The sequence below is a fragment of the Amblyomma americanum genome, chromosome 5 (assembly GCF_052857255.1).
Source record: "Amblyomma americanum isolate KBUSLIRL-KWMA chromosome 5, ASM5285725v1, whole genome shotgun sequence".
Classification (NCBI taxonomy): domain Eukaryota; kingdom Metazoa; phylum Arthropoda; class Arachnida; order Ixodida; family Ixodidae; genus Amblyomma; species Amblyomma americanum.
The window spans coordinates 183,655,871-183,675,188 of NC_135501.1; the positions used below are offsets into that span (position 1 = coordinate 183,655,871).

The 19,318-nt window shown below is 43.3% G+C and overlaps 1 protein-coding gene and 1 non-coding gene across 2 annotated transcripts; one reads left to right on the forward strand and one right to left on the reverse strand.

Annotated features, from left to right (window-relative positions):
• The first annotated feature begins 2,455 nt into the window (after positions 1-2,455).
• LOC144133139 (uncharacterized) lies at positions 2,456-18,121 on the forward strand. The gene is made up of 8 exons (XM_077666002.1): positions 2,456-2,729; positions 10,717-10,766; positions 10,881-10,962; positions 11,510-11,538; positions 13,258-13,312; positions 16,206-16,249; positions 16,912-17,005; positions 17,872-18,121. Exons 1-8 carry the CDS (start codon positions 2,690-2,692, stop codon positions 18,009-18,011), a joined length of 534 nt encoding a protein of 177 aa, XP_077522128.1. The 5' UTR covers positions 2,456-2,689; the 3' UTR covers positions 18,012-18,121.
• Positions 14,424-14,496, reverse strand: TRNAK-CUU (transfer RNA lysine (anticodon CUU)). The gene has a single exon. It is a non-coding gene; the product is annotated as a tRNA-Lys (tRNA).
• Positions 18,122-19,318: the final 1,197 nt, after the last annotated feature.

The following is a 19,318-nucleotide window of genomic DNA, read 5'->3' on the forward strand; positions in this document are numbered from 1 at the left end:
ATTTAAGCAAAGAATAGGAGCATGTTATAGCCTTTCTTAATAGCTACTAATAATACTACCACCAGCACCGAATGAAAAAAGTACGGACTGCGTGAAGTCCTCAAAATATTAAGCTTTGTATGTCTTAGAAATGAGTCTTTTTTTCAGCCCGCAGTTTAATTCAATTCGAGCGCCGATACTCACGTTTAGGCGCAGATTTCTGCCACTAGGGACGAACAAACAGCACATCATAGCTGGATTTTTTTTTTCGACAGCGCATGCCGTGAGGCTCGTTAGAGTCTGTTGGCTTCTCGCTTTTGATTTAGCGCTTAAATCAGCGATACTGCCACCCAGAGAAATCAATCAGTACAATATTCTAGGCACACCACAGCACAAGCCTCTGGACCGGTTTACTCGTTTTCTGACTGTCAAAGCTTCGTAGACATGGTAAGTTGATAAATACATCAAACAGTCTAAAACTTGTGGATGTGGCAAAGTAGCAATGAATCCTGAATCAAGTTTCAAGTTTATTGAGTAAAGCACACAGTAATAGTGATTACAATAAATTCAGTAGAGAAGGAGGTCCCAAAGTACAGGACTATCGGGGGGACCTCCTAGAGCAAAGCAAGTGGGATAAAATGAGGTCCCAAAGTACAGGACTATCGGGGGGACCTCCTAGAGCAAAGCAAGTGGGATAAAATGAGGTCCCAAAGTACAGGACTATCGGGGGGACCTCCTAGAGCAAAGCAAGTGGGGTAAAATCGCCAACAATGGAAGGCAGTGTATCAAGTAGTCGGCATAAATATACAACCTACAAAAAAGCGACGGAAACAATATTATGTGTAAAAAACGGAACAAAAAGTATATGCAGTAACAACTTTGAAACACAATGTAAAGAAGATGAAACGTTAAACAAGAATTACTACTGTTTAGGCATGTGAACTACACAGTAAATGAATGAAATACTATTTAATGCGATGATTAAGTGAGTGAACAGTAGACGACGCTTTAGTTTCACATGGTAAAGCATTCCAACAGGATATGCTGGCAAATATTGTAGTAAACTTTTCATAATTAGTGGTCACTTTAGGCAAAATAAGATTATTACGCTGCTGAAACCTAATAGGATTAGTATTTATAAGCTGATCAGTAAAGCCATTAATATGAGCGTATGATTAATTAGCTTGTACACAATGGTAATCAATACTGTATTTTTGTTTTCGACTGCTCAGGTCCCGCGGCTATTTAGAGTCTGCAGACTTCTCGGTTTTGATTTAGCGCGTGGATCATCGATACTGCCATCCACAGAAATGACTCAGTAAAATATTCTCGGCACACCACAACAGAAGCTTCTTGACCGGTTTACCCGTTTGTTCGCTGTCAAAACGTCAAACACTTCGTCAGTTGATAAATACCTCCAGCAGTCTGAAACTTGTGGATGTGGTAAAGAAGCAGCGGATCCTGAATCATCATTCAGGTTGGTGGATGATGGCTAAAGATGCATATATCTTTTCGGTTACGAAATGAATTGCTTATGTGATGAATGCTTCTGCTATCTGCAAACCTTACCGCGCACAACGAGGATTTATAACCAGGGTTCTGCGCATCCTGGCCATTTCGGTACACGGGTCCCCCCGACTGCCACTAATGCTGCAACGCTAAAATAGCTCTGTTTGTTGAAAATTAAAAATGCAGGCACGTATCCGTGCGAAAGCTTCGTGGTTAGTATGTCAAAAGTGTTTGTATGAAACCAACAATGACGCGATTCTCGTATACCAACGCAGCACAGAAAGCGTGTTCGATGCCCGCCGCGTAACCCTTTGCGAAATAATTGCTGCGCCTTCGGCTTTCCAATGACCAAGGCCACTGCCGCACCTCGGAACAAGAAGATGTCGGATATAAGCCTCGAGAAAGTGAAAGCGCGTGACCGCATACCTCTTTTGTCTCTTCTGTCAAAAGCGAAGCCGCTCCTATGATACTAACCGGACCTTTGTGCAATTCTTTTAGGACGTGACCCGTCGTCTTCTTTTCGAAACATTGAACGATGGAATAAGGAACAAGGTGCGCAGCAGAGACGAGTCGTTAACGACACTCGTCTCAGGCTTGTCACGTATTAAGCCGGTTGCTTCATCAGGAGGAAAACACTTGCGCTAAAAATATTCAACGCGCGTCGCTCAGCGAGCGAGAATTTTAAGCACTCTGTCTTTTTGCAACTCCTTTGCAGTGTATAGAAGCGGGACGTTGGCGCAGGCCTCGGACAGCCAGGCCAGATAGTAGACATCTCTAAGTTTGTATCACGCCGCGGGGCGTAGTTTTTTTTTTTTTTGCTTTAGTCACTGGCCTTCCGCAATGTGTGATCCTTGATAAACATCAGCACCATCTTGCCACACAGGAATTAGCAGCGCAGTTAGCCACGGGTTACTTTCAAGATAAGTGTCACGAGGCAAGGGACTACTTTCTCCCGCGCCTGCCACGCATTGCGTATTTCTCTCTGTCTGGGCTTTACCTGCATGCGCTTAACGCAAATACACGCACGGACTTTGAGAGGGTTTTCCGAGTCGGCTTCGCGTGGCATCTCACGAGAAATTGGCGGCCGCTAAGCACGCGTTGCACCGAGGGGCTCCTGGACAGCTTTTCGCAAAAACTTCGGAATTCAGGTCAGCACATCTCGACGCGTACCCATCTGTGTACTTTGATTGCACCTTCCACCATGGACGCCATATTTCCTGCTATCGCACTGACATTAGTGGGTGAGTGACGAAGCGCATTTTCATTTAAAGTATGCGAAATTTATCGTGGTTCGCTTTTAAGTACGTTTTTATTTGCGTTTACCGTTTCTAGTTTCCTTTTTTTGTTTTGCAATGGCTGAATTCTTAAAGAATGAGCAAGTTAAGAATACTGATAAGTTCCCGATGCTGGTTTATTTCGTTTCCTTTGCTGCAATGTGCAACTGGTGAAACTTTAGAAGCCGCTCACGTTTGACACCATGTTTTCGGCACAACTGTGGAATGGATGGCTTGAGCAATCCGTTTTCACGCGATAGCGTACACTGCTAGTTCGGTCGAAAAGCCGTCGGCGCAGCAATAGTCGACACCGCGTGTCGAAAATAATCGGAGGCTGCGTAAAAAAATTCGTATCATGGTAATTTGTTGTTCGTGTGATTGATTATTGGGTGGTGTGCGATAGGCAATGATTAGTTAATGAAATCATTGTAAATAATTGATATAATTAAGGGAAATTAAAAACCTAGAGAAATTGAGATTCAAAGGTGTCAAAGTGCTCAGAATGAAAAGCCAATGCTAGATGATGCTAATTAAGAAAATTTATCGGGCTTAGTTGGTCAGTTAATTAATTGAACAATTGAAGAAAATTAAAAATGCGTTCAAACGTGTCAAACTGCTCAGAATGCAAAGCCCAACTCACTACGCTATCGCGTCATGCCCTTAAGGCGGAGCTTAAGTGTTATCTCCAATGTTTTTTTTCTTTTGATCGCTTTTTAAGGTGTCATTTCACCAAGTTTTCGACGACACCTATTACGCTGTTTATTCATCACAAATTTATCATGACGTGTCTACGTGTCTTGTTGGATAACTATAAAAAATAATCAATGAGCTCAAATTAGAAACAATGAAAGACGCGCACGAAAGGGGACAACAGACGGAGAGTAGACAAGGACGAGTGCTCAACTTCCAACAACTTTTATTGTGAACGATTCACAAATATACACATGCTGTCCGAGACTTGCGCATGCGCAGACGATAATCCCTGGCTCGGACAGTATGTGTATATTTGTGAATCGTTCACAATAAAAGTTCTTGGAAGTTAAGCCCTCGTTCTTGCCTACTCTGCGTCCGTTGTCTCCTTTTCGCGCTCCGGCTATCATCTTTAGGTATGTACCAACACGCCCAATTCACAACTTTATTCAAGTTCAAATTACCTTCTAGATTAACCTGTGCACTAAATCACTGATGTTTTTATTTATATGTGCGCACTTTGCACATTCGCAAGACCACCGAGCAAGGCGGTGGCAGGTTCAGAAACACGAAATTGCAGAATCACCTTAACAAGTTGAAGTCAAAACTACAGATTGTATGCAAAATATAACGTTATACATTACTACCAAAACAAACTATCAAGAATCCGAAAATTCAACAAGCAAAATAAACAAACGTAGAAAAGAACTGAAGCAGAATTGACATCTGAGCTAGTTGGTTTTTCATTTTCAAAAATTATAAAGCGCACTTAGGACAACAGACAAGAGAGACCAAATCACACAAGCGCTTACTCGCAACTGCGCGTTTATTCGAGAAACACACAAAAGGAAGAACAATCACAAACAAAACAAAAGCCATCGCGCAGGCGTGACAGGAAAAGTGCTCATACAGGTGAGTCAAGATAACAAAACTCTCTATGGTGGTTTTGCATGAAAGAGAGTTTTGTTATCTTGACTCACCTGTATGAGCACTTTTCCTGTCACGCCTGCGCGATGGCTTTTGTTTTGTTTGTGATTGTTCTTCCTTTTGTGTGTTTCTCGAATAAACGCGCAGTTGCGAGTAAGCGCTTGTGTGGTTTGGTCTCTCTTGTCTGTTGTCCTAAGTGCGCTTTATAATTTTTGAAAACGTAGAAAACACGGACAAGGCAAAAGTTACTTCAGTGACCTCCGAAATGTTTCAACATTCTCGCGAAATGATTGGCGGTAAGGTGCGGAAGGTAAATGTTCAGATAGAGCATTCCAATGTTTGGCACGAGGCAGCGCCGATGAATTAGAGACGATGACTCGTATTATGAAGTCATCTGGACACACTCTAAGGTCGTTCGAGTGGCAAGGGAGGAGGAGGAGGAGGATAAACTTTAATAACAAAGATAAAAATCTTCCTGGCAGCGTTCCTCAGTCCAAGAGCCCTCTGGCCTTCCTCTCCAGCCTAACCCAGTCATTCAACTTGAGATGTTAAGCGACTCGTGTGGCCAAAATGGTGGTCCTCCAGGTGGTTGACGTGGGTTTGTGAATGGGCAGTGCACAGATGGGATGTGGGCATTCCCAGATGTAGAGATAGACTGTGCGAGGGCTCCGGAGGTGATGCAGTATGAAGGGAAATGCGTGCGGTGGAACAAGTGTGCAAACTGAGGGGATGGGAATGAGTTTGTTTGAAGTTGTCGCCAATGTATGCGTTTTCAGTGGCAAGGCCAGTGGACTTAGATAATGGAAGTGTTTATAAAACAGAAATAAAATGACGACAGTGCATCACGTGTGCAACATTGCGAGTACAATTTCTTCTTTTACTTGTGCTGTCATTTCTGCTGTATATTCGAGGACAAAACTGCGTGGGGGCCCCATCCTGGATGGCTTCTAACATGAAAGTTAAGTAATTTACATGGTGATCATACAGGCGAAGCGCATGTTCACTGGGGAAATATAAATGTTATATAAACAAGTTTGCTGACATCAGGCGTATAATTTATGTTGCACTGTTAGAAATATATAGTATTTGATGTTTCCCAAACTGGCTGAGAATTGCCTCGACTATGAGACGTTATGTGCGTGATGGACGCCTATTTATTTATTTATTTATTTATTTATTTATTTATTTATTTATTTATTTATTTATTTATTTATTTATTTATTTATTTATTTAATTATTTATTTATTTATTTATTTATTTATTGCCTATCCTTGGGTGCAATCAGAGAGGCACTAGAATGCATAAAAACAATAATGAAGAAGTCAGGAACAAGCAGGTACCAATTTACACAATTCTTAATCACACTAAATCGGTGTCTGTTAATTATCGTTCCAGTCCGATATTGTCCAACGAAAAAGAAAAAAATTTAAACGTATTTTTCCGAGAATAATAGAGTGTCAGTAAAACGGGATTATCATGTCTTGTGTGCCGTGTTATTCCTGGCGTAATATAACGCGCCTAGTTCATTGCAAGCTTATGGTTAAAAAGCCGGAAAAGGTATTCACGCTTCAACAGTTTTAAGTGTGATTCCAGAGTAGGTGTAAAATTTTCTTTCATAATTTTAGACGAAAAGTCCAGTATTCCGTACTTATTAAATATAAACCTAACTGCCTTTCTTTGTATTTTTCAAGGCATTAATATTTGACTTGGTATACGGATCCCATACAATGCGTGGATACTCTAGCTTTGGTCTGCCAAGTGTTACTCGATTCACCCTGCGCTGCCTACTAGGCAGGTGAAGGTAGATGGGATATGCTTACAGGTGAACGTGATCAACCTATATTTAGATCAATGGAGGGTCATTAACCATACAGAGCACCATTTAATAAAGTCACTTTGAAGTGAAACGTGGTCAGCGCTATTACCGGCTGTGCGCCGAATAATGCAGCCATCAGCAAACAGCTTGACATGCAATGAAATGCTATTAGGCAGGCAATTAATATAAAATACGAGAAGTACAGGGCTCAAGAACGGTAATTTGTGGCACACATGATAAAACTTAGGAATAACTATTCGCTCCTATGCTTTTCTGGGCTGCAATGGCTGTTGGATTTCCTCATTTATTGTTTACAAGTACCGTTTATGGGCGGAGTGCCAAGAAAATTTCGTTTTTATAGAGTTCAACGTCCCAAACCGACCCAGGCTATAAGTGGCGCCGTAGTGGAGGGCTGTGGATAATTCCATCGCATAGCACAAGGGCTTCTAGCATTTGACGATGATGACGGATTTTTATGGCGCAAGGGCATCTGTGGCCAAAGAGCTCCATGGAACAAGGTACTTTCGTTTTCTGAAGGTGGGGTAAATGACCGATTTCCCAAGAATTTCACCCTAAATAAGCCGAGCACCAGGCCAGGGGAAAGCTTGTACCAATTGTGTCGCCGGTTGGTACCCGGCGGCACTGGGGATCGAACCCCGCACCTCCCGCATGCGAGGCGGATGCTCAAGCCACTAGTCCACCGCTGCGGTATGTCTAGCATTTCGCCTTCATCGAAATGCGACCGCCGCGGCCGGGATCGGTCCCCCCTTACGAAAATTTCTTTAGACAGCTTTTAGACCGTCTATAGACAAATCCTATAGCTGGTCTATAGGCAATTAATAGATTTATGGTCATACACTTTCAGTAGACTTTTGTCTATAAACAGTCTATAGACAAATGTCTCTTGAAAGCCTAATATACATAGTTCTATGGACAGTCTGTAGACGATCTATAGACTTATTGACATACACGCTGTAGATCTGTCTATAGACAAAAGTATACTGGCCCAGTAGACACACGTCTATAGACTCTCAATAAATATTCTTAGATTTATGGCCTGGCAGTGCTATAGACCTTTGCCAATAGACAGTCTATATACCCCGGTGCAGTAAATCTTCAGTAGACCACTGTCTATACACAGAGTCTACAACTGTTGAAAAAGGTCACCACAGTGTCTTCAAAAATGACATGATGATCAATATACTATCCAGGATGGGAATGTGCAATACATGCGCCACAAGAATGCACCACTTTATAAAAATAAATGTTGATAATAACTGTCTGGCTAGTTTCCTAAAATGCATTCTTAAGGCCTGTTGTCCGCAGTCAATCATCCAGGCATGTTGACCTGTACAGCGCAAAGGAAAAAATAATATAAGGGTAAACGAAAAAATTCTACTCCATCTGTACACACGTGTTTTACAAAGCAAAGCATATCTCGAATATCCCATTATATAAAGGCAATCTTGATCGGTTTGGTTTGGCTTTATGGGTTCAAAGACCCAAGGTGACTCAGGCTACGAGCGATGCTGTAGTGAAAGGCTGCGGATAATTCCGACCACATGGGTTTCTTTACCGTGTGCTGACATTGCATAGTACACGAGCCTCTAGCATTTCACCTCCATCAAAATGCGACCGCCGAGGCCGGTATCGAACCTGGATCTTTCAGATCATCAGATGATCACGATAAGCACTGAACCATCGCGCCGGCAATATCGTTTCAGTAAATACGCATGACGAATTCTAAAGGGTTTTCATACAACACAGAAACAAAGACCCATAATCCCTGGAGCAATCTCCTTCTGCAGTAAATACCTGCGGTCAATACAGGCTCTGTATGCCCTTCCTGTTACGTTGGAACAGAAGACTTCGAAGAATTGTGGCACATACCAGCCATGACTCACTACAAGCTGTTCTGAATGTCATCCCCATAAAATGCACATTCAATGCTCCTTACACAGGGATCCCAACAAGAGGATATTGTAGCATTTTTCTTATACTCGCTAATAAACAATCGCTTCGAAATGCCATGCGTGAAGCCTGGTACGTACGCCGATACTCAGACGGGCACGAGCCATGCAAAACCTACCAGGCCGACTGCAAACCAGTTCACCACAGTTTTGTGCCTACAACTTGAAGCACAAATATGGAATAGCATACTCACGCATCAGCGCGCGCTTTTGAAACAAGCGGGTTGCAGCGCTTCCTTGCCGAGCACATTAGCCAGAAAGACTCGAGCAGCACATAGTGGCTGCAACGTGCATGCAGGAGGTGCGGGGTTCGATCCCCAGTGCCGCCGGGTACCGACCGGTGATACAAAGGGTACAAGCTTTCCCCTGGCCTGGTGCTCGGCTAGTAACGGCTGATATGCTTGGAAAATTGATCTTTGACTCCAGACAACTTGCGCATTACTGTCAAAACCGTCCCAAATTCACTTAGTTTTTCCTTCAAGTACAGCCTGAACAGCTCAAAAAAGTGGTGGTTCTCGCAAGCAAGTACCTAACCTAAGGCTGCTAGAAATATCAACGAAAGCACTCTAAGTAGGAACTATTTCAATGAAATGATTAAAGTCATCAACCACAGGCTCACCCGTAACACAGCGCCAGCTGAATTGCATTCGTTTGCGCAAATAAGGGCCGAGTTACTTTGAGTTTTCGTAATGTAGCAGTCTGAGAACAGAAACGCATACTCTGCCTATCGCACAAATGCTGTTAGAAAAATCTGTGCACGCGTGAGCGGGGTTCATGAACGAGCCTCTCGGAACGAAATATAAGTATTCTCTTGTCGGGGCGACCTTAAAACAGCTTTCAAAATGAAGTGGCCGCAGGCCAGCGGCTCGGAAAACAGGGATTGATGAATCCATGCGTGGGCAACGTAAGGGGAGACTGGATGCAGCTCGTAGGTTCTTTATGGTGTTGTACGTATGTAACATGCTGACCGTCCGCGCCGGCAACGACTTTTATTAAACCATCCCACTATAAGCATTGCTCCAGCGCCGCTTGCCTGCCACTTTAACAAACGTCCCGTGCTTTAGTCCATAGCGTTACAAAACATCTTCAGCCATAGTTGCGGTAACTCGCGGCAGGGTTCCCCTCTGCATTAAGTGCAAAAAGAAATTGAAGTTTCTATAGATGTAGTCGAAAGGCAGTGTATAAATTGTCTACAGACAAAAATAAATTGGGGTTGTTATATTCTTTAGTCTATGGGTAGTTTATAGACTGTCTATAGACAAAAGGAGGTTAAAGCTGTTGTAGAGTTTAGTCTATAGGTAGTGTATAGACCGTCTGTTGACAAAAGGAACTTAAAGCTGTCATAGACTTAGGCTATGGATAGTCTGCAGACTGTCAAGGGAAAATGAAAAGTAAGGCGGTTAAAGACAGTAGACTATAGAATAAAAAAAAATTGAGGCAGTTATAGACTTCAGTCTATAGATAGTCTATAAACCGTCTATAAACAGAAGGAAATTAAAGCTGTTATAGACTTTACTCTGTAGATTGTTTATAGACCGTCTATAGACAAATAGAAAAGTCTCAAAGATGGCTATCGTGTCTATAAATAAACTATAGAAAGTCTACAGACCATTTTTATAAGAGCCACGTCTTTCGTGTCAGCAGCAAAGCACCACGACCGTTGATCTTCCGTGTCGGCACCAGGTAATTTTAATTATATGAAAGGGTTACAGAGTCAAAACTCAGGGCGTTTAGTCTACTACTCAAGCGGCAGTGTGCAAGAGGGTAAAAAGCCTTAGAAAAATCTAAAAAATTAAATGAATCAGGTGATTAAGTGATATTAGCATTCAGGTCCTTTGCGAATTCATACAGTTGCGCATCACACAAAAAACAACTCAAAGTTCATGTTGGTTAGAAAAAAAAACTTGCTAGATTCAAGGAGACTGCAAGCGTGAGCAGCTATGATATGCTACTATAGTTTGCAACATACGAGTTAGAGAAACGATTTTGTTGCTTTTACGTAACTTTTGATCACGAGATTTATATGTCCCAATAACCTTGGGGATATTATAAGGACGTAATTAATTGAGAGATGGTAGATGTTACTCGTGTTGTCAATATCTACTTTAACTGAGAGCTTGAATGGTGTATTTCTTTTAGTTTACCAAAAAATACAAGTTCTTCCCTCACTTGAGAAGCTTAACGAAAAATGCTTTTGTATTGCGAAGGCTCTAATTTTTAATTGGAACCTGGCGGCGAGCACATATTCTTTGTTTTTTTGATATCAGCTTAGTGATTATGGTTCTTTTGTATTGAAAATCTTCCTACCTATGTACCTTCTCTAACTGTCCGCTTATCATTGATGATACATACATCCTTGGTGCAGGATTTATCTGATAGTTATGCATGGGTCCTAACTCCAGAAGATGTATAAGAAACGCTTTCAGTGAAGCACTTGACTGCAAATGAAGTAATCTTTGGTGTTTTTGTTGAATTTCTATATTCAGTCAAATTTATTAAAGTTTCTACTGCGAATCTGAAAGCCACATTTCACGATTTTTTTCCTTTTCAGCTTTAGTTTCGCCTGGAAGCGCTGGAAACAGCAGTGCGCTCTGCACGACTGTAAGTATCACCAGCATAAAATGAACTTTTACAATGTGAATATTTGCAATATCAGTAACTGAACTTTTACAGTGTAGCTAGTCAGCCTGATTGCAATGATCTTTTTCGATTTAGAACAAAGACTGCACCGGAGGCAAAGTGTGCGTCCCTCACTACAATTACACTTCAGGCTCCAACTGTAACACGCAAAGCTATTGTGAGTATTGGCCAACATTCTTCCCCGTTTTTTGTTTGAGTTTGTCGATTTCATTGGCAACGATTTTGGGTTAAGCTTGATCTCTTTAATCGCACCTGTCCTGGTGACTTTAAACTCGAAACTTAAATCTAAACTGAACTAAATATGTCGGAAAATTAAAGGATTGTTCAACACACTGGGAAAAGAGCAACTGTTTAGGATAGGCGCCGACATACTGGAAGCGATAAGAGAATACATCTAACTGGTACAAGTAGTGATCATTGATCCGTATCCAGAGAGGGAAATATACAGGAGAATAAGAGCGGCGTGGGGTGCATATTGGAGGTCCTCTGAGGTCATGAATACAAGCTCACCTGTGTCCTAAGATGCAACAATTGCATCTCTCTAGTACTCAGCTTACGGCCCTAACCAGCACTCGACAACGTTAATGGCACTGTGACCAGTACTGTAGCAACTGATAATATCTGTTATTTTCTCATCAGCATAGTAATGCTGAAGTATATTTAATACAATTTCTAACAGGCTCCCATTCTTTTCACATCCGCAGGCATCAACGTTAGTGGCGACACCTGTTCGGTACGTCATTAACTGACTTTTCATCGCCTTTTCATCTGCAAAGGTCGATACATATGGCGCGTTGTAACGTTCAAAAGATCGCGGATGGCACTCACTTTTCTTTTAACTCAGCGCGGGTTTCTCACCGAGCCTTAGTACTACAGAAATCATTCAGCGTTTGTGAACGCCACATCTTGAGTCTCATAAAATTCTGAATTCATGAAGCGACTTGCGCGTTTCAACATTTCCCATTACGCAGCTTCCATGAAGAACCACTTACGAAGGCCAGCAATGCTGGAACCAAGGTGTCTTCTAAGCATGAACCGTAGGGCTTTGTGAATCGCCTCTTAAACGAGTTGAATCCAGCTCTGTATACTCAGGACTGAAATTGGCCAATTAGTAGCAAAAAAAATATGGAACATTTCTCTGAGACGAATATCAGAGTGTGAACAAAGAATTAACAAACGCAAAAAAAATATCCCATTTTTGGCCCTCCAAAAAATGCAGAAGTCATATAGCTCGTCTAATGTCGGGGTTTGAAGACAATCAAAAATCAGCCGTCTAGAGGTCGCTGAAAAAAATAGAAATATTGAAACTAAACCTGAGCTTCAAAATAGGTCCTGAGGTTTTTAATGAAATGCTAAAATCTCGGTGTGTCAACATAGCCACTGCGGATTTTTCCGCTGTCAATTCATTCCCAGTCCCGCGCAAATAAAGCCTGCTTGCCTTCTCCTTCTATTCGGAAGGCGAGGAGACACAACAGGCCCGGTGAAACAATTATCTTAGTTAGAGCGAAAGTGCATTCGGTATTTATTAGATACGGTAAGGAAATCGTGCCGTACCCATGTCAGCAAACAAGAAAACTTTCCGCCATTCGCTTTCGCCGATTAGCTGACTCTGGCCGCCCGCTGAGTATGCGCCTGCGCGGACCGCACATGTGGCGTGTGGCTCGTACGCATACACCCCACCATACCAAGGGCGATATGAGCATATAGAATCAGAACATGCGGGAGTGATTTTCCGGGGGAAAAATAAAATTTTACAGCTTGGTTGCAGAACAAGCACGCAAAAGACACTTCTTTCAGTAGACGTATCCTAGAAGGATTTTTAATACCTAATAAGTCGGTTCATTTCAGACCTTTTGAAAAGGTCTAATTTGGTCCAACGTCAATATCTCCCTAGAAAAAACGATTGCAGGACTGTACCTACATGGCTGGCTGCCACAATCTCGGAAGTGTCGTTTGCATCCATCGCTTCGGTGATCGTGATAGCCCGGTGTATGACTGCCAAGACGCTCGCCTATCGCGGATCGCTCGGAAAGAAAGACAGAGCTGAGTCTCGTTACCCGCTGACAAAAGTCATTTATTTGTGAGACAGACTGTGTCTTCCGAAGACATGTGTACCGTTCCGGTATAATAACACGCATTCTGTTCTACCCTACATGCCCATGAAACGCTTATATGTGCTGATATATCACTTGCATCTTGGTTATAGTGAGAGGCGAACAAATGCGCTTTGGCAGATCAAGAATTGATTATACTTAATACCAGTCCCCTGTGGGTACATTCCCTGATCGAGCGATTGTACCAGACAAACTTGTTGAGTGCTGCTGCAGTTTCATGTTACTCATTATTGCGTGACATTGTATTCGATATTCACAGACTTCCGCTGTCTTAGTCACAACATCATATTTTGTTCATTAACTTCTTGCAAAATGCCTACCATTACTTTTTTTTTCAGTGCCGAGATGGATACACCTGTCGCCCGAAAGACTGCCCGAAATCCCCTTACGAGTGTAAGAAAATGCCATTCGGGGGTTAATTTTCTGCCCGCTTTTTCGAAACTGGAGTACGCTACCACCTCAGCTTTTTCAGATGACGTAAGATGGCGTCATTCATCTGCAGTATCTAGAGGAACTATATATTCTCCCCACATAGTAACTCTAGCGTTCTCTGAAGTGGTGTGGTTCCGGTTCCACTTCCACCTTTTGGTGTACGTTGTGCACTGTGTACGGAGTCGGCGATCAGAAATGCAGGACCCTCGCCCTTAGCTCTTTATTTCAGTGAAACAAAAACTGAGTGGCAAGAAGCCTGCTTTTTTAACCACTTTTGCTATAACCCATTTGTAGGAGCCGCTCGAAGAGTGCCTGTGAAAGCCTGGATCATAAACTTCACCCTTAAAGGCGCTTTCCACCGCCGATAGTCGCGGAGGCTGCATATTACTGAAGGCTAATAAAAAACATTTTGCAGGGCTAGCTATAGCTTTGCGTTGTGTTACTATTCCTGTTCTCTTTAAGAACTGGAATGATGAAAAAATAAAGCTCGCCAGTGCTGTTGAAAGCACTAACAAATAATTCTCTAACGGAACCACATCTTACTCATCCTCTTTCGCGGTTGTCTCGGGGGCTAGCGCTGCTTGAAGATCCACACTATAGCCCTCCCGCATAGGTTCGTATCCTGACTGGTCACAATGTTATTGCCCCTATCACTATATGGCGCCAAAATTTGTACTTGCACTAGGCAAACAAAGGCTTGCACTTTGCTTTTGCAATATTTAGTTGGAAGCAAAATTGACGCCCTAAGAAAGTTCTATTTACCAAACGTCCACTCCTCCGTTCAGCGTTTTTATTTTCTTTTGTAGTTATTGCGATAGCATTTAAGCTGTCATCATGCAGTTTCCTGTTTCTCCGTAACGAAATTCCCTGAGTGGTCACTTTCCTGTAGACGTCATCAGGGTCACGTGACCCAATTGACCACACGAGATCAACCCGAAATTGGAAGTTACCCACCAAATTCTCTGACTGGTCGAGAGAGGTAACGTGGCTTCGTGACGTCATCACAACCTGCCAATTGGATTGTGAGCAAACTGCTAACCACACTCAACACATGGCCTTTAAAAAAAAAGCGCGCCCAACGTGGGGCTCGAACCCACGACTCTGAGATTAAGAGTCTCATGCTCTACCGACTGAGCTAGCCGGGCAATGGTTCCGTTGGTTCTGTATATGCTAGTAATGGTCGACGACTGCCAAAGCGCGACTTTCGGTGTTAATTCCGTTGCATGGTATTCTTCAACTTTCATGCTTCGACCTTTACGAACGCGTGGGAAACGCCGTTTCTCAGATATGTCACGAATTCACATGCTCATTTTCTACTCGCCGTTACCAAATTCAATGCAGTTACCACCTACCCGCAGTGGCGCTGCGCATTAAACTGACAGGAGCTCGGGAACAACATTCTGGGTCTCACTGTGTTTAAAAGTGGCTGTGCTTAAAAGAGCCGCCTGCCGGGCAATGACGCATCGCTTACTCAATATACCAGTAGGGGTATGAGTACTCCCCGCGGTCTATGAATGTGATTGAGAGGGTGGTGACGTACTCAGAACCGCGTGAACACCAATGGACCAATCATAGGGCACCGCCAAAACTGGAAATGGGAGGACCCCCAAGATTTGGAAGTTGGCCTACCAACAGAAATTCCTAAGGAGCCCCAAAATTCCGGAAGTAGGCCCACTCGAGAAAATGGATTACGGTTGATTAGTGGGTTGGAGTAGTATAGTTCAATATGATAATCAAATGGAAGGTACTTGAGCATTCGAGAAGGTGATGAATCACGCACACCGTATAACGGCAATGCAACCGGTTCCAACCTGAATTTTGACGGAAAAATCGCAAGAACATTAGACCCTGATTATAGAACGTTAGACTAATTGTTATCGCGTTTTTTTTTAGAATGTGGTTAAAAAGCCCTCTAAGTTTTTTTTCCTAATTGTCCTTTTTATTTTCCGCCACCCTGCCTTGAGCGTTAAGCTTTCATAACAAATGTGGGAAGTAATCGACGATGCACCCATCACCTCTTGTCCTTTTACGTAAACTATTTCGTTTCACCTAATGCAGGGTAGCCAATCGGCACACCCTCGTGGTTAATCCAAGGTAGATGTACACTGGTAGCGAAGGCTCCATAGACGCCCATTGGTCCAAAAAATGGCGGCTCGTGGGCACTCCAGCGCCCCCTGGATTTTGGGGGCCAAACTACGCAAACGTGACGTAGAATGACGTCACGCATACGTATGCTTTGGCGCGAATTATAAAGCGGTCTTTCTGTAGAATCCGCGTTTTCGAGCCCGTACCTCTCGAAGGTTGCTGCCTTTCAGCGCGCCCCAACCTTTGCCAGTCAAATGTGCTCGCCTTGTGTGCTCGAGTTCCTGCTAGTTATGGCCTTGTTAATGTGCAATTGGGAACGCAATGAAAGTGACTGGTAAAGGAGGGGCAGCATAGAAAGGCAGCAACACTTCCAGACACTGGCGTGGCCGGGTTAGCCGGGTATCAAAACAAGGCCTGCAAAGACGCGCTGTAATGCACCGCACACTCATGAATAGGGGGCAGGTCAAGAGTGTTGCAAAAATACAAAATTTGCCAGGTTTTAATAAAATCACTTACCTCTTTCATAAAACAAGGTGCTAATATATTTTTCTTTTCTATTGGCAGATTACATTCCAATTTTGTAGCTTTATCATTTCTTTATATGAGTGTTTTGCCCCCCCCCCCCATCCTCTGGTTGTGCTGCAGTCGCGCTAAACCACTTTTCGGCCCAGCCTTCGCCACCACTTTAAATCCGCCTTGGTTAATCCCCCTGCATTCTGTCTTATTTCTTCTGATGAGCTTATATGATGGCACTTGCTTTTTATCCCAGGCCTTATCCTAGAAAACCACGAGACAAGATGCGGCGGCAAACGAGTGAGTATCTGCCGTCTGCACGAGGCATGTAGTTGGTTGATTACGTTCTTACAGCACCTCGTGCACACGAGGACAATGTTATGTCGCGCGGACAGGTGTCGCCATTGAACAGGTATCACCATTGGAAAAGTAAGGAACCGGCTTGTTGATAGGACCACACGATGTCTTCTGCGCTCAGATATACACTAAAGTAAAGGAATTTTAGGCAGTCCGGTAGGTTTACAAATGCTAACGATTAGGACAGAACCGCCCTCACATGGAGCGCCAGGGCGCGCTCTCCTCTTTCTGGGAGACTGCAGGGGTAAACACGGGAGGTGGATAGGAAGATTCAAGAGGAGGGTTCATCGGGGAGCAGTGAACAGGTTGAATACTAACGCCGCTAACTGAGTGATTGCGTCACCCTTTGATATCAACCGTTTCGCAGTAACCTTACGGTGTATAAAAAACGTGACGACAAACACAGGCTCAGTTGGCACCATATTTCTATAAAACGTTTTCTTGGAGGCCGCATACACAACATAGCTCATGTCTTAAAGATTATACATTTAGTGGATTTGCCGACATGTAATGTCTTCAGCATCAAATTTTGAGCTCAGCCACTAAGATGCTTGAGGGTAGAGCTAAACATTCCTGTAAAGTTTTCGTTTGTTTTCTTACCACAGGCTCCCGTCTGCAAGGAAGGCGAGGTGTGCGCCTATGTCTTCCAGAACATCTACTGCTACGAGTGCCCGTGCTACTACACTCATGAAGTCTCATGTTGGTCTTCAACTTTTTTCTCTGTCTTTATCCTTCTTTCATGTGTTCAGATATGAATCATTCCAAAGATCAAGAAACCCAACAAAAATCTAATTTTTGCCCACTACACATGACTGATCTAATAAGATTGGAATCTTTATAGACTGATCTCTATCTACCCCACATCCAAGCCGGTGTTTTGGCATCTCCCAACAGCGTGGAAATGTTTTTAACAGGAGCTCTGCAAGGAGACAAGTCGACATGAGCAGGGCCAAGTGAGAACCACGCACCGAAGATTCAACTAGAGATGATGAGGCGAAATTGTCAAGTATTTTTCAGGGAGATGAGTATCTTCAAGACCGAAAAGTAAAATCTTGACCGTTCAGGTAATGGCAGGACAAGGAACCTGGTATAGTTTTCAATGTCTGATGTCCTTCAGGAAATGCTTCTGTTGCAATCTGGAAAGTATTTCTCATTTCTGCACGCTAGAAGCACTCTTTAAAGGAAGCATTTTTTTAAATTACGAATGTTGGTATATTCTAGCCAGCGCTCTTAAGATGTTTGTCCTTCCTATCTCTGTCAAGCATCCCCCAGGCTTCATTGAGCCGCTCTTAGTGTAATTAGCAGCTGTTTGACGACCTCTTATAATAATAATAATTGGTTTTGGGGGAAAGGAAATGGCGCAGTACCTGTCTCATATATCGTTGGACACCTGAACCGCGCCGTAAGGGAAGGGACAAGGGAGGGAGTGAAAGAAGAAAGGAAGAAGGAGGTGCCGTAGTGGAGGGCTCCGGAATAATTTCGGCCACCTGGGGATCTTTAACGTGCACTGACATCGCACAGCACACGGGCGCCTTAGCGTTTTTCCACTGTTCCATTCTGCGCAGGCGTCAAGATCACCAAACAGCACCGAGCCTGCGGCCCCAAAGCCATCGCTGAGATCAGCGGCCATAGGAAGTACAGTTGCGACGGCTGCAAATCAGCCACCGCTGTTCTGACGCCACCTACCATCAGCCCAGGACCCTGAAGCATCACTTCTAATAACGCGCGAGCTTATGCAATATGTGCCATCTCAATAGAAAACGGCACAGGCTGAACGCACCAATCATGCAGTACCAAATAAATAAATCCAAATGCAAACGGACATGGAGAGTTTTCACAGTGTGCCTTTAGAGGTGTGTAGGCGAAGCTGTTGTTGCTTTAAAATACGAGGGCTGTTCAGAATGTTTTGTCTCTTATTCTTAAACGCGCTTATTAATTCTTCGAATTCGTAGATGTTCCATTCCAAACATAGCTTGAAATGTCTTCTTTCTGAAAAATAGTTGATTTCTGATGTTATTCTCACGAGTAAAGAAACATCTGAGTCATAGATACCTATAGTGTTTGCATGCTGTCAGAAAAGAATGGGGCTGGCTGCTAGCAACACCAAACACGCATTGCATTAGCCAACTTGCTGTCGGACACAAAGTGCATTCCCTTCAGATGTTCCTGAAGCTTCGGCAATAGCAAAAAGTCCCATTTGTTGTCGCTAATGGTTATAACCTTTCTTTTAGTGAAGTGCGCTCAGCAACACCACCACAAAGTAGCTACCATAGTCCGTTCTCGTTTATTAATTGCATTAATGACCTCTTCTGTATTACAAACTATAATTACTTTTTCGAAGACGGCTGTGTCGTTCGCGAAATAAATAATAAAAACTAAATGGCGCTCGCTTGGGCGACACGATGGAAATCGTGAGCGGTCACAGTTCAAAACTGAGCTCATTGACCACACATCATTTTGTTTAATTTCTTTTAATTTTCACTCTTGGCGTCTTCGTTCTCGTCTTCTTTTAACGTCGCGACATCGGTCATTTTCTACTTTACATTCCTAGTTCACTGGGAGTGCTCTTTATTCTACTGGTGCAGTGGTGCAGCGGTTAAAAGATGCGCCACTGCCCTTAAACGGCAGGTGCTGCCATCTGTGGGGCTTGTGCGACCAAGGTTGCTCTTCCCGGACAGCCTCTGTAGGCCAATAATTAATTTAAGTGCCGCCTGCCACGGTGGGCATTTGCTCAGAATCCAAGGGGCTGGGCTTAACTCCGAGGGCTTCATCTAGGGCTTCACTCCCTGCCCTACATGTGCCCTGTGGTGACCACACAAATAACGAATCTTCAAAATTGCAATCTGACCTTAACATTAGAGCAGCCTGATGTAATACATGGAGAATGAAGCTAAATGTTATCAAACGTAAAATTACAGGGCTGTTAAGGGTAAATATTATTTCAACTTCCTACTGCTTCATTAACGGCACCTTGGAATCAGTAGACTCATAACGAAAATCGAAGAGGACACT

Excerpts from the sequence above, each read along its gene's own strand:
- LOC144133139 (XM_077666002.1), top strand. The coding sequence starts at position 2,690 with ATGGACGCCATATTTCCTGCTATCGCACTGACATTAGTGG. Across the intron at positions 2,730-10,716 it reads TATCGCACTGACATTAGTGG|CTTTAGTTTCGCCTGGAAGC; the intron begins GTGAGTGACGAA and ends TTTCCTTTTCAG. Across the intron at positions 13,313-16,205 it reads CCCGAAATCCCCTTACGAGT|GCCTTATCCTAGAAAACCAC; the intron begins GTAAGAAAATGC and ends TTTTTATCCCAG.